This window comes from Macaca thibetana, chromosome 18, assembly GCF_024542745.1.
Source record: "Macaca thibetana thibetana isolate TM-01 chromosome 18, ASM2454274v1, whole genome shotgun sequence".
NCBI classification, from domain to species: domain Eukaryota; kingdom Metazoa; phylum Chordata; class Mammalia; order Primates; family Cercopithecidae; genus Macaca; species Macaca thibetana.
The window spans coordinates 64,762,381-64,775,084 of NC_065595.1; the positions used below are offsets into that span (position 1 = coordinate 64,762,381).

The 12,704-nt window shown below is 38.9% G+C and overlaps 1 protein-coding gene across 1 annotated transcript in view; it reads right to left on the minus strand.

Moving 5' to 3' along the window:
* Window positions 1–1,720: 1,720 nt before the first annotated feature.
* EPB41L3 (erythrocyte membrane protein band 4.1 like 3) overlaps window positions 1,721–12,704 on the minus strand; it is a 157,905-nt gene continuing 146,921 nt past the window's right edge. The window contains 10 exon segments of the mRNA XM_050767433.1: window positions 1,721–1,837; window positions 2,111–2,191; window positions 2,669–2,767; window positions 3,261–3,392; window positions 4,120–4,259; window positions 4,262–4,487; window positions 5,087–5,209; window positions 5,725–6,456; window positions 7,568–7,666; window positions 8,040–8,114. Of these exon segments, the coding sequence (XP_050623390.1) occupies window positions 1,727–1,837; window positions 2,111–2,191; window positions 2,669–2,767; window positions 3,261–3,392; window positions 4,120–4,259; window positions 4,262–4,487; window positions 5,087–5,209; window positions 5,725–6,456; window positions 7,568–7,666; window positions 8,040–8,114 (1,818 nt within the window). The 3' untranslated portion in view covers window positions 1,721–1,726.

Here is a 12,704-nt window from a genome sequence, read left to right on the forward strand (position 1 = left end):
CAGATGAAACAAAGTTGTTTACTGAATAAACTTGGTTATTGGCACATCTAACCTGGGGAAAATCTGACACACCGGACGGACCTAGACAGCTTCTAGCATTTGAGGGTAATCTTCGCTAATTGTAAACAAAAGGTTTGTTACCTAAGAAATTGCAATTTTGTTTAGACTTTAATAATAATAAACTATGAAAGGCATGAATTGTGTATGTGTTACATGAGATCACAGTTTATATTGTTGGTTATGAACGTGCAGGTATAGCTGAAAACTGAGACATTTTGTGAAAATTAAAAATGCTGCTCTTTTGTAATTTTATCGTTGCTTCATGCATTATCAGTTTAGTGATGCGGAATCAGATTGCTTTATTATGGGAAGATCTCTCTGCCAGTGTCTTTATTAATGGTCAAGGTCAATTCTTCTGGACTGAAATTTTCCATGGACAGATACAAGTCAGTTGGGTTAGAAGAGGGAATTCCATATAGGCTCTGGTTTTCCTAACGGTTTGCATGACTGCATTCATGTGCAAGCTAAGTTATTCCTGCAAGAAAGAGATGGGATTAGTTACTCATTTGAAAACAACGGAAAGATTTTCTCAGATCAAGGGCACAAAAAAAGTATCTTGGAGGTTCGAATGCTCATTTGGACAAGAGGCCACGACATTCCAGCGTTAAGTCACTGCCAATTATATGCTTTCTCTTAAGTAATTACAACAATGCCCACGTGGCTGAAGCTCATGGAAGAAATTTTTTATTTTTTTTGCTATCTTCCAAAATATATTATTCATTTGAGTAAAATGAGTGGTTTTTGTATTTCTCTTTTAAGAGATGCCACACATCAATTTGTTTCTTAAACCAATGTTAGAAAACTTACTGATACATTAAATCTCTTAAATGTTTTATCACATCACCAAGTTGTGCAAGTCGCTCGACTGCTGCATTCAGCATTCAAAGCCCGCTCAGAAACGCTGACGGCCCCATGAGATCTTGCATGGCAGGTTAGTATGCATGACAAGTCTGTGTACACACAGACGACACAGTCTGCTCATGGCGCTGGCCAAGCAACCACCGGAAAGGCATGTGTTTTCTAAAGGACCACAAGACTGCATTTTTTGCTTCCTCCTGAGACAGTGCTACACTAGGGAGAAAAATCATCCCAAAGAATACAGAAAATGTAAGACATCCAAAAAGAAAGTGAGTGCTCAGCTTTCAAATTAAAAAACAAAACCAAAGACCAAAGCATAAACAGGCTATACTCAAACATAGTTGAAGAGAAAGCTTACGATGGGATAATGTTGCCCTCGGAAGGAGAAAAGGGTATGTATTATTCCCCTAGTATTTGGAACACACAAATTGAGCCTCTCAGAGCAAAACTGCCTTAGCTCCAATTAGGCCACATGGCAAGTAAAATCAAATTTGACATTACAAATTTGGATAATGAAAGAGTGCAGGTCATGGAATCAAAGGGAATGCCAGGAAGACCACACAAGCATAGACTCTGCTCTTCCTTTATCCTCTGACTGGCAGTGCATGCAAAAACTCCACCAGAATGGAAGCTCTAAATGTGAGAGAAACCCATAAACCAATTCTCCATCCTCTTGGTAATCAGCCCGACAAATGCCAGTGAGAGAACAGAGGAAAGGAGGGATCAGGTGAAGGATGAGAGGGAAGTACCCCATGCCTCATGCCAGCCTAGGCAAGCCTAGAGAATCGGCGTCACCTCTTACCTCTGGTCAATCCTCTCCATCTTCTGGTGTGATCTCTGTCTCTTTATGGACCACTACTTTGGTCACTGACATGTCAGGGTGCTGCTCTTTGGCCTCTTTAATTGCCTGAGCCAGCGCCTATCCCCGGGAAATCACAGAAGGGCAGAAACAAAAAGGAGGTGGAACATGCATGATCAGTGGCGAGGTGGAGACTTACGAGCTAGATCTATATCCACAATTTACAAATGAGGTACAAGGATTACAAAAGGAATCATAAATCACATATTGGAAAGTTAATTCGGGATTTTTTTCAGAATACATGCTGGACTAGAGGAAGAGCATTGAGACTGTAGGGCCAACAGGTTTTTCTTTGTTTCTCTGCCAGGGTATTGACCATCTCACACATACTACCTGGTCATGGTCAATGTCTGCATCCCCTGTGATGACTATTCGCTTCTCGATTCTTGTCTCTGAAATGCCCCCTTTCACAGTCTAGAAGACACAAAGAGAAGCTTTATGAATTTACTCAATGGGAGAAACCATCGTGGTTCAGTGGGGGGAAATGGCAGAAGATGCTGACAGGGCATTAAGTGACATCATTCATTCTTTGAGAATTGAAATTAGAGTTCTATGGCAGTTATTTAACATTTTTAATTCCAGAGGTGAGGACAGAGTGGAGGCCTTTGGGTCTGGATGGCCTGTGTTTCTGGAACACCTACCACACGCCAAGGGCCGGAGTAAGCGTTAAGCTTAGGATATCAGAATGTATACTCCTAAAGGGGAACTCGGCCATGAGGACAAGTGCATCAGAAATCTAGGGGTTGTAAAAGCTGCCCTTGCAGCTATCCCGGCATCCTGAGCGTCAAGCCACCTTGTGCTTGTGCAGCCCAACCTGTGAGGAGCTCTGAACAAGCACCTTCCTCCAGCTCACTCTCAAGGAATCCTCTTCCGGGTTCTCACTCCACTTACTTTGGTGATGTGCGTAGTGGTGGTGGTACTGGTGGTTTCAGATGTGATCGTCTGTGCACTCATCAGCACGCCCGGCTCCAGATCTGTGCCTGGATCGACCTAAGGCAGCAGAGGAACAGACCCCTCATCCAGGTGCTCACACCTGCTCTTCAGAAGTTGGCTACGTTCGTTAAGTCATTACAACAATTTCACTATCTCCTATTACATAATCAATGTGGTCTTCAGAGTCTGAGAGCTGCTCCCAAGAACAAGAACTAAGGGCAACCAGAGATCACTGTCATTAAAAAAAACTAAGGTTTCAGAAATGTGAGTGGTGGATGGGTGAGTGAATATTTTTCTTTCTCTGCAGCTAGGGAAACAGGTTTTTGAGGCTTTTTCTACACTTCGAGACACATAAAGACTTGGTCAAGTCACCTGCTGCTCCCTGATCACTAATAAAATGACCATTATTGCATCACTTTTAATAGAGATGGTCTGGTTGCTGGATCCTCTAAGTATCATGAATTAAATATCGTGCAATTCTATGTAAACACACTAGGCCACAGAGGGGTGAAATGAGGAGCCAGGGCTCTGTCTTTACAGAACATCTAACCTGTGATGATTCATACGTGATGGTTTTGGTTTCGGTGTGAACTACTGGCACTTCCTTGGTAGAAATTTCTAGCTTGACTCCTCCTGGTGAAACACTGCCAAAACTGATGGTTTCCGTCTTCACTGTTGAGGACTGTGCCAAAGGGAAGTAAGCAGAGTGGCTGTTAGTTTGCATGAACACACTGTTTTCTTCCTTTTCCTCTCTGGTAGTTATAAGCACAGGTTAGTATGCAATAAATGTTTATGTGGAGAGTAAGCTGGGGAACAAGGCATACAACATGCACATGTGCAACAGTCTCCTGGACTCTTATAGCATTTTTATATGAAATGCTCTAAGAAAAACATTTTAAAGCCAATAAGAAAAAAGTAAGTTCTCTGTTTAATAACTTCTTAGAAAGAAAAAACTAAAAATGAGACATTAACTCCCCCAAATACTTCAGGAATCTCAATAAAAGAGGATAAAGAATAAAGTTCTGGCATTTAGGACCCGGGCAAGCATGGTTTTGGTGCTTCTGGAAAAGTGCACTGATCAGAAATAAATGTATCACATTTTCTAGTATCTTGGCCAACTTTGCATTTCCCAACTTTACTGCCAATTATAATAATTTCAGTGAGAGTAGAAACCATTTCCTGGAGATATACTATTAATAATTAAGAGATATGTTTGCATGTGACCCCAAAGTTGGAAATCAGCATGGAGACTCCTAATAGGTATGAAAGAAGGAAATGAGAGGAGAAACACACTGCACCTGGGAGAGGCCGAAAATTAAACTTAGCTCCACCTTTATGCTGGTCTAAATTTCCAGGCATCCTATCTCAGTTTTATTTTAGTGATAAAAGTAACATTAACTACTAGTTACCTCAAAATGAGGTTTTTGTTCCAAAGTTTCTGAAACGTGGATGGCTGCACTCTGCTCCTCTTGTTGCTCACGGGAAGCAGCGGCTGTCTCTTCCTGTTCCAGGACAGCTTTAGCGACCTCCTCTCCTCCTTCCTCTTTAGCCCCTCGGTCAAGGCAGAGCCTTCTTTCCCTTTAATGCCCGTGAATGCGGGCTGTGCTGCAGCATCCCCGCTGTCTCCCACTGAGTAAGAAGCATCCCCACTCGCATGCACCACATGCCGCTCCTCCACCAACACGGTCTCCTGCACCACCTTCTCAGTGCTAAGCGGCAGGCGGTGCACGGTGGGCTCCGTCTCTATTCCGCTGGACTCCGTCTTGGTTTCCATTTTCTGCATGGGAAGAGATTGTGGCATCAGTGTGACCTTCCATCAGCCGCAGGTCAGAAAATAACAAAAGCCGCTACTCGCCAGGATGTCTAAAGCCAGCATCAAGTGCTTATAACCAGAAACACTGACAAAAAATATCAATGAGCTTTCATTCCTCCCACCGGAATCTCTGATGCCTGCCCCTGCCACTGCTGCATGCACTGGAACCTGTGCAGCGGCTTCAGGATATCACAAAACAAACAGAAGGCAGGATCAAAGTGCAATTAACAAAACAAAAACCAAAGCATTGCTGCGCATTCACGTTGGTTTTGGCTGCTTTCTTAGATTCAACTGGTGAGATATAATGCCTTTAGAAATTAAATGCCATTAAAAAGTCTCAATATGATCGCCTTTTGAATATCTGAAGTACATTCTTGAGATGCAACTAAAGGCATGTGACAGATATGCCAAGCAGGCACAAAGGACAGTAAAGTGAACACACCTTTGAGATGCTGAAGGCAAAAGCCAGTTGGATGCAACACACACACACACACGCCCAAAAAAGGGGAAGGAAAGGCACGTGGGCACATTCAGAAACACCAAGGACGAAAACAAATGGCCACCTGAACCCAGCTTTGAGAAGTAGAAGTAACCCCTCCTATGAATTCTGTTGGTTTTCGCGCAGACTCTAATAAACTGAAGATTTCAGAGCCATCCATGAGCTTTTCCCCAGAAGACGGCTTAGTCTGAGTGAACAAAGAAAGGCAGAGTCAAGCACAAGAGACAGACACAAACTCAGGCGCATAAACATTCACAGCTTGTTAGACAAAATCGTAGGCAGAGACAGGAAGGAGGAAGAATGAAGGAATCTCAGAGAGTTTGGAAACAGAAAAGAATGGGAAATAAAACAGAAAACTGGGGTGACCAGCTGCTCTTGTTTGCTAAAGCAGAGAGAGTTATTAGGATCAGGGTGGCACCGATCTAAGCAGATAATTTTTTTTTTCCCCTTCATTGCAAGCCACAGCAGCACTATCACATCTTGGGGACGGGGAGCTGGAAATAAAATGGAAAGTGTTTTAATGCTGACTTTGCACTGCAGTATTGATTTAACCATGAAAAAAAATAAAAAAGCTGGGTTGGCTGCTGTCAACATAAAGCCAGGCAGCAAGAGAAACGAAAAGGTTTGGGGTGGAAGGGGACTGCCTCAAAAACTGTCATGCTGGAATTGCAAACTGTGGCCCCAATGAGCGACACTGGTTACCACTACTCGGGAGGCGGACGACTCAGTAACGTAATGAGCAGTAGCAACGGTAAAGGCTGGTTCCTGGGAATATCTCCATTCGGACAGGCTCTTCCTTCGGGGACCAAAGAGGCCCACTTTTAAGACCTCACTCTCAGGCACTTGCTCTGTTTTGCTGAAGCGTCTGCCTTCCAGGCCAGGAAGGACAGCCACGTCCTTCCCCTGCTGTGGAGGCTTCTCGAGGTCATCTTCTTCAGGACTCTGCCGGCGAGACTCAGCCTCCTTGATGGGCGCCAGGGATTCGGACAATTTCCGCTTTGTCGTCTGCACTTCGGGTCCTCTCTTGGATTTCTCATCGGCGAGGGCTTCCAGGACCTCATACTCCAGGCCGGGAATGATCTTCACGGACTCTGACATTTCTTTCTCCATTTTCTGAAGTGCTTCCATAGTGGAGGGCTGCCCCACTTGCTCGCCCTCTTTAGCTTTCCCAGTCATAGTAACAATTCTGCCAGAGACAGTGTCATAGGATTTTCCTAGAGTGTATATTTTCTGTTTGCTGTCTTCTTTCAGTTGCATTTCTCGAGCCAAGTCTTCGAAGCTATGCATTTTAATAGTGCCAGATTTTAATATGTCGGCTGGGAGGTCACCAGTTCTACTGCTCACGGTCACCACCTTGTAAGTCACAATCTTTTTCGAATCACCATCAACTACCTCAGTTGGTATTTTGTCTACAATAACCCAATCCTCTGTGCCCTATATTTGAAATATAAAAGCTAAATTAGAAATTCTGATGGTATCTCATTTCTAAAATAAGAACCCTTTAAGAAAACCAGGGCAAGTGCTACATGCAGGTCTGTGATGGAACTGTACAGTGTTCATGTTATTATCTAATAATTATGGCTGCAATCTCTTCTCCTCTGAAATGATAAACTAGAAACTTCAGCTCAGAATACATTCGGTAGGTAGAGCTGCAACTTACTTAAACTGGAACATACTTTGCAGTACATTTTTTGAAGAACAGATTTGTTCTTATGATAAATTTTGGATCATTTTATATTTCAAGATTAAATAACATTATTGATGTTGTTCTACAAGTTACTTAGCTTTACGTGTGTGGGGATAAAAACTTTTCCTCGTTAAATATAATCTATCCTTCATATACTATTGTTCTTACAAAGAACTTCCCGACATTCTACAAATTTATGTAAGTATTTTCCATATTTGTAAATTGTGTTTCCTTATATAGAGAATAGAATCCATGATAGCACTTATTATTCAATAAATATTGAGTGTGACTGTGTTCAAGGCATTGTAATGAAATACTTCCCACAAAAGGGACACTATTAGAGCCTCTTGTAGTGATCTGTACATTGTTCAAGTCTTACTGTTTTTTAAAGAGATGGGGTCTCCTTATGTTGCCCAGGTCAGCCTCGAACCCTTGGGCTCAAGTGATCCTCCCATCTCAGCCTCCCCAGGAGCTGGGACTACAGGCACATGCCACTGTGCCTGCTCCAATCTTATTTACAAGTGAAGTTCATTGTCTCAGAAGTTTCTCTCTCACTTTCTCTAGTGTTAGTTCCAGTAAGGCAAAAGAAATGAAAGCTAAGAAGCTTGTATTCAGGGAGGCAGAACACAATGTGACCAGGTAGGTTAATAGCTTCACAGATTACAGAGGGAAGAGATAGCAAACCAGGAGCAGGTGAGTGCCTTGGTTTACGTTTTAAACTAGGATGTTTTCTAGAAACTTTTGTGTTTATTACAGCCTGAAAACTTAAATCTAGAAATACGTGTGCCTTCAAAAAAATCACTACAGGTTGATCTACATGTTATTGCTAGATTAAATGAAATGAATGGAAAGAATAACCTCTAGGGTTGACGGGACAGTTTTCTGGAAAATTATTTGACGAGAAGTAACCACAGAGTCAGCAGAGTCTCCTTCCTGCATTTTCTTTATCACACTTGGCTAGTGGGGAAACCAGTAAGAATTCAGAATTTTCACAATCAATCAACATCATCTAAATTAGCACCACTCTACAGGTAAAAACAGGCAAGAAAACAACATTTCAGCAAGATTATTATTCAAAAGTCAGTCAATGACAACATACAGAGGAAAATCAGCTTGGATTAGAAGCCATAAAGAAATGATGCATAACTGCTAACTAAAATATTAAGAAAATTCAATTTTCCCTTCCCCAGAATCTAACCCAAAATTATGTACCTACCTTGATTTTAAACAAGATAAATTTAAAAGGGAAAATAAAAACTAAAAACATTTTAACGACACTGAAGTCTGAAGACCAATTTCTTCTGGAAAATCCTTTATGTTTGGTTTTTACCTGAGACTCAAGGAATGGAGCGCTTCCTTGCTGCAAAAATATAACTGTTTCAGAAATCTCTGTTTCTTCTTGGGTCTGTTTGAATAAAGGGGGTTGGGTTGGAGAAGAGGAAGTAGACAGTTTCCAAAAAGGCAAGTTAGGAAGGGAGTTCTTTCATTGTATTCTATCTATCTATCATCTCATATATCCTCATAATATTCATTCATTTTCTTCCTGAAGGAGTAAATTATTGTTTATGCATTTGAAAAATGATCTGAAACTACCTCAAAATTTAGTTTTTTCCAAAGAGTTCAGATTTTCTGAAACTTTGGGGTTAACTTCGGGGTTTATATAACTCAAATGTTCTTCATTTCTACAAACACAGAACATATAAGAACAATCATTTATTCTTGGCATTTAAACCATGTTTATGTTGGTATTAAAAAGTGAGTATTTAAAATAAAACATTAAGAAATTTTTTTAAAATTTAAGTTAGGAATTAAGCCTGACTTCTATTTCTGACAAGCATCTTACTGTATTCCCTATTTAGGTGCTGCCTGTTACAGAGTAGTGAAATGCACACAATGTCACCACATTAGCTGCTAATTTAAATAAACCCAGTTATACTTACATGGATTGATTTATTGTCCCACAAGAAAACAAAAAATACTCAATGGCTTTATTTGAACTTTTATAACATGGTTAATAATTTTTTAAAGTGAATTTCAAAATATCTTGCTGGAAAATTAAGTATATCAATTCACACTTTAGCATAAAAAATTAAGAAATATTAAGTATTTCATGTTAGGAATTAGGTTTTTGCTTTTTAACTACTTTTTGTTTTTTTCTCTAGTATTAAATAGGCACAATTCAGGTGGCAACACATTAGCTACCAAGCCTAAGTTGAACCAAGCGTTCAACTTCACAGAGCAAGGACAGAAAGGATATTTTGGAAGATTAACTTAAAAATAACGATGGAAAGCTCAAAGTTTCCAGACAAATGAAACTTTTAAAAATACATCTTATCATTACAAACAATGTAATTTTATGAGAACTATTTAAAATTTCTTTTTGTCTAAATATCTACCAGTACTACATTTAATCATTTGTTTGCAAGAGATTGTAGGGGAACATCGGAATATTCTGCAGGACCTACTGACAGATTTTGATAGTATCATTCTCAAATGGCTCTTTCTAATGAGAAACAAATAAGCCATTTTCAGAGGAGGAAAACAAAAACAAAAAGAAAAACAAAAAAATCTCTGTCCCGCTGCATTTTGGAGGATGGTATTGGAAAAGATAAAATGTACCATGTGGAACCATTAAATGTGGATTTTGTTTCTTTTCCTTTTTTGTTTTTTTTTTTTTTTGCTTTTTTTTTTTTTGCTTTTAATCATAGCCTCTTTTGCAAACAGAAATGAGAAACAGCAAGGAAAGGTCAAAATTATAGGTAGTTTTCAGAATAACAGTGCTAGGTCTCTAATTATCATCACTGAGCTAAATATTATTCCTAAGATAAAAGCTTCACAAAACCCCCAGCAAAACAGTGGTTTTCAGCATATCCTGGTGTCTGAAACCAACTAATTTAAAAAATGCCTATGTCTTATAATTGAAAATATTAACAGTGTCTACATTCCAAACTGTGTATGTCCAATAACATAAACAGGTAACATAGGGAGTAGATTTTAAAATGTAATTCTATATATGGTCAACCTCCCAATATAGTTAGTCTAGTTAAATAGAGAAGTGAAGAGGTACTGATAAAGAAAAGGTGATCTAAAGATTCACTTTTATTAGGGGTTAGGATATAGTCAGATATATAGCCCAACCATTTCATTTAGTTACTTAACCATTATAAGTTATTAATCTTAATATCATAATTGGAAAACAAGGCCCTATACTGGCACACAAAATTCATAACAGTGTCATTTCCTGTCGGGTGATTAAAGGTTTCTACAAATAAATTTTAGGGAATGGTCAAATTTGCAAATACAGAATTTGCAAATCATGGGAACTGACTATAGTAATCGTCTTGCTTAAGGAATTACTGTACAGTGAACACATCTGTAAAACTAGCACTCACATAAAAGAGAGGACAATATTGGCGCAGCATACATACCAGTAGGTACTGCTTTTTTATTGTGTTTTGGAAACTTTTGGTATTCAAGTAACCACTAAGGCATATAACTCTAACATGGACAAGGCTTAGATGCATCATGAAAGCCTGTCATGGGAAGGGTTTGTGGACAGAGGATGTACTTGGGCATGCTGCACATACCACATGCCTAACCTTCCACCCTTCCTATGTTTGGTGGGCCCTGTGTGTGGGTTTATTTGCCTATTTTCTAAAGCAAATGAGAATTAGATATTATTTGCTGCTTTGGGGCATCCTTGCTACTTGTCTGCTATTAACTCAAATATCTGAAACTTGAAACAATCGGCAATCAAATTTCCATTTTATATACGAAACAAACATAAAATTCTCAGGACATAATCATCATTATTAGCTTGCTGTATATAATTCTAACTATAATCTTCTTTGAATTGTTCATAAATTGGTAGCATTTTGTAGAAATAATTATTATAACAATTCAACTACTATAGATACAACAAAACAAAGAAAAAAGATGGTCACATTAAAACTCAAAAGATCTTTAGGTTTTTTTCTTCAAAATACCATTTTGTCACTGAGACAAAAAAAAACAAAAACACAACCAACTAAGCTTTGGGACGTCATAAGTTTGGGGTCACCAAATCTAAGTTTCTTTCTGATTCTGACACAAAATAACCACTACTTTATTAGAGATGTCAATTTTAAAAATTAAATATTTCCATTTAGAAGTAACTGGATTTCCTTCTAAACTGGTTGATCGCTGTTTAATTGAAGTGGGCTTTATTACAAAATAGAGTAATATCAAATTTGTAACTTACTTTTAAAAATATCCCCTCCAAAATAAAAATCTTTTGGTTATATATTTATAAACCAGTATGTTTTCTACGTGCATAACATACAAAGGACTAAAAGAAGGATAAAATTATCTTTTGTGCTTTTCACACACAAAAATAACAGAAACTATGGTTTTAATATAGAAATTGGCAATAATTTAGAGCAAAAGAACTTTCTGGTTTGCTCTGAAGGCTATCTACAGGGCCCTCGATTGGAGTATAAACTCGGTACCATCGACGACTATGAGGTCCTGGAGAAGAGTAGAAGAGAGGACAGGTCACTCTGCCTGGCCCTGCTGCCACAGGGAGCACAGCACCCTGACACCTAAAGAGATCCCTTTTCCCCTGGGACTTGAAGCTCCTTTGAGATGCTTTTCTCAGGGCTCCTTTGATAAGCAGGGTTAATCAGCCCTGCTTCTAACGAGTTCTTTATATCTAGTCAAGCTCTTTCTGCTATGTCTCCATTCACAGTGTGACAGAGCACTGAGGGACTGCAAAACAACCCTGCGGACGCTGAAGGCAGTGAGGACACCAGCCTTTGCTCTTCTCCAGTTTAAATAACCAAACTACTTTGCCATTCTGCAGAGGGCATGTTTTTCTTCCTTAATGATGTTGAAAAAATCCTTTCTTGGCCTTCTCCAGTTTTTCTGCCTAACATAGAAAAAGCATTAATATCCAGGGAAAGTTCAATATATTCAAAACACTCCTTAAATTATTAACATCCTTGGGCTTATCAAATGTTAATTCTCTCACGTTTAGGGTTTTACAGATGTAAAAAAATTATCTTACTAGTCTAACGACCTAGACTTATGAAGTTCCCTTGTTTATTGGCACCACCCTTTAAATTCTCTAAGTTGTTCCCTAAACTTTCATTCAAAGTGGCCATTACTTAGCATTTAGCTTTGCTTTGCTTTGTTTTGTTTGGGGTGGCTAGTTTGTGTTTTTGTAATTTAATCCAGTATCTGATATCTTTACAGCCAGTAAATTATTTCCAAAAGATAGTAGAAATAGGGTAAGCCAAACTTAACCAATTATAATAAAATTTATGAGAGCATAACTTAATATTGTAAGGACTATTATTTAAATCAATCTGAATGTGAAATTTGTCCCTTGAAATGCAGTAGTTTGAATGGAACTGAAGTTTAATGGTACAACAATATGTTGGTAATTGTACTTTTCATTTATTCTGCATAAAAGGGTCCTTTTTGAGTAATTCAAATGGATATAGACCTATTTTTTATTAGCTAGGTTTGGGATTGTCATGAACATAGTGAGAGTGAGTTCTTGATTACTTTTGATAAACAGCTTTAAAAGGTTTAGAACATGATCAACAATAAGTGTAATTTAATTCTTTTTACTGCAAGGACTTAAGCACTGCATATAGAACACTGTTTAAAGAATTTTTCTCTCACCAAAGCCTACGTTTTAATGTTCTACTCTGTGTCCGTTTCCTGAACAAATATTTCCCGATAAAGCGGTCTTACAGAAAAGGAGGTTAACCAATACAATGCTAAAAAAGATGCAGTTTTCAAAAACTACTTTTTTTGAAACAGATAAAGCAACATGGTGCCTAACAGTAGACAGTCAAATTAGCACTATAGTAATTTTTGGTTCCCACACAATGGGAGCCCTGAAGTAACACCAGCTGAATCCTCAGAGTCTTTGGTTGTACATTTAAAAAGAGCTTCCTTGGGAGGCTGAGGTGGCAGATCATTTGAGGTCAGGAGTTTGAGATCAGCC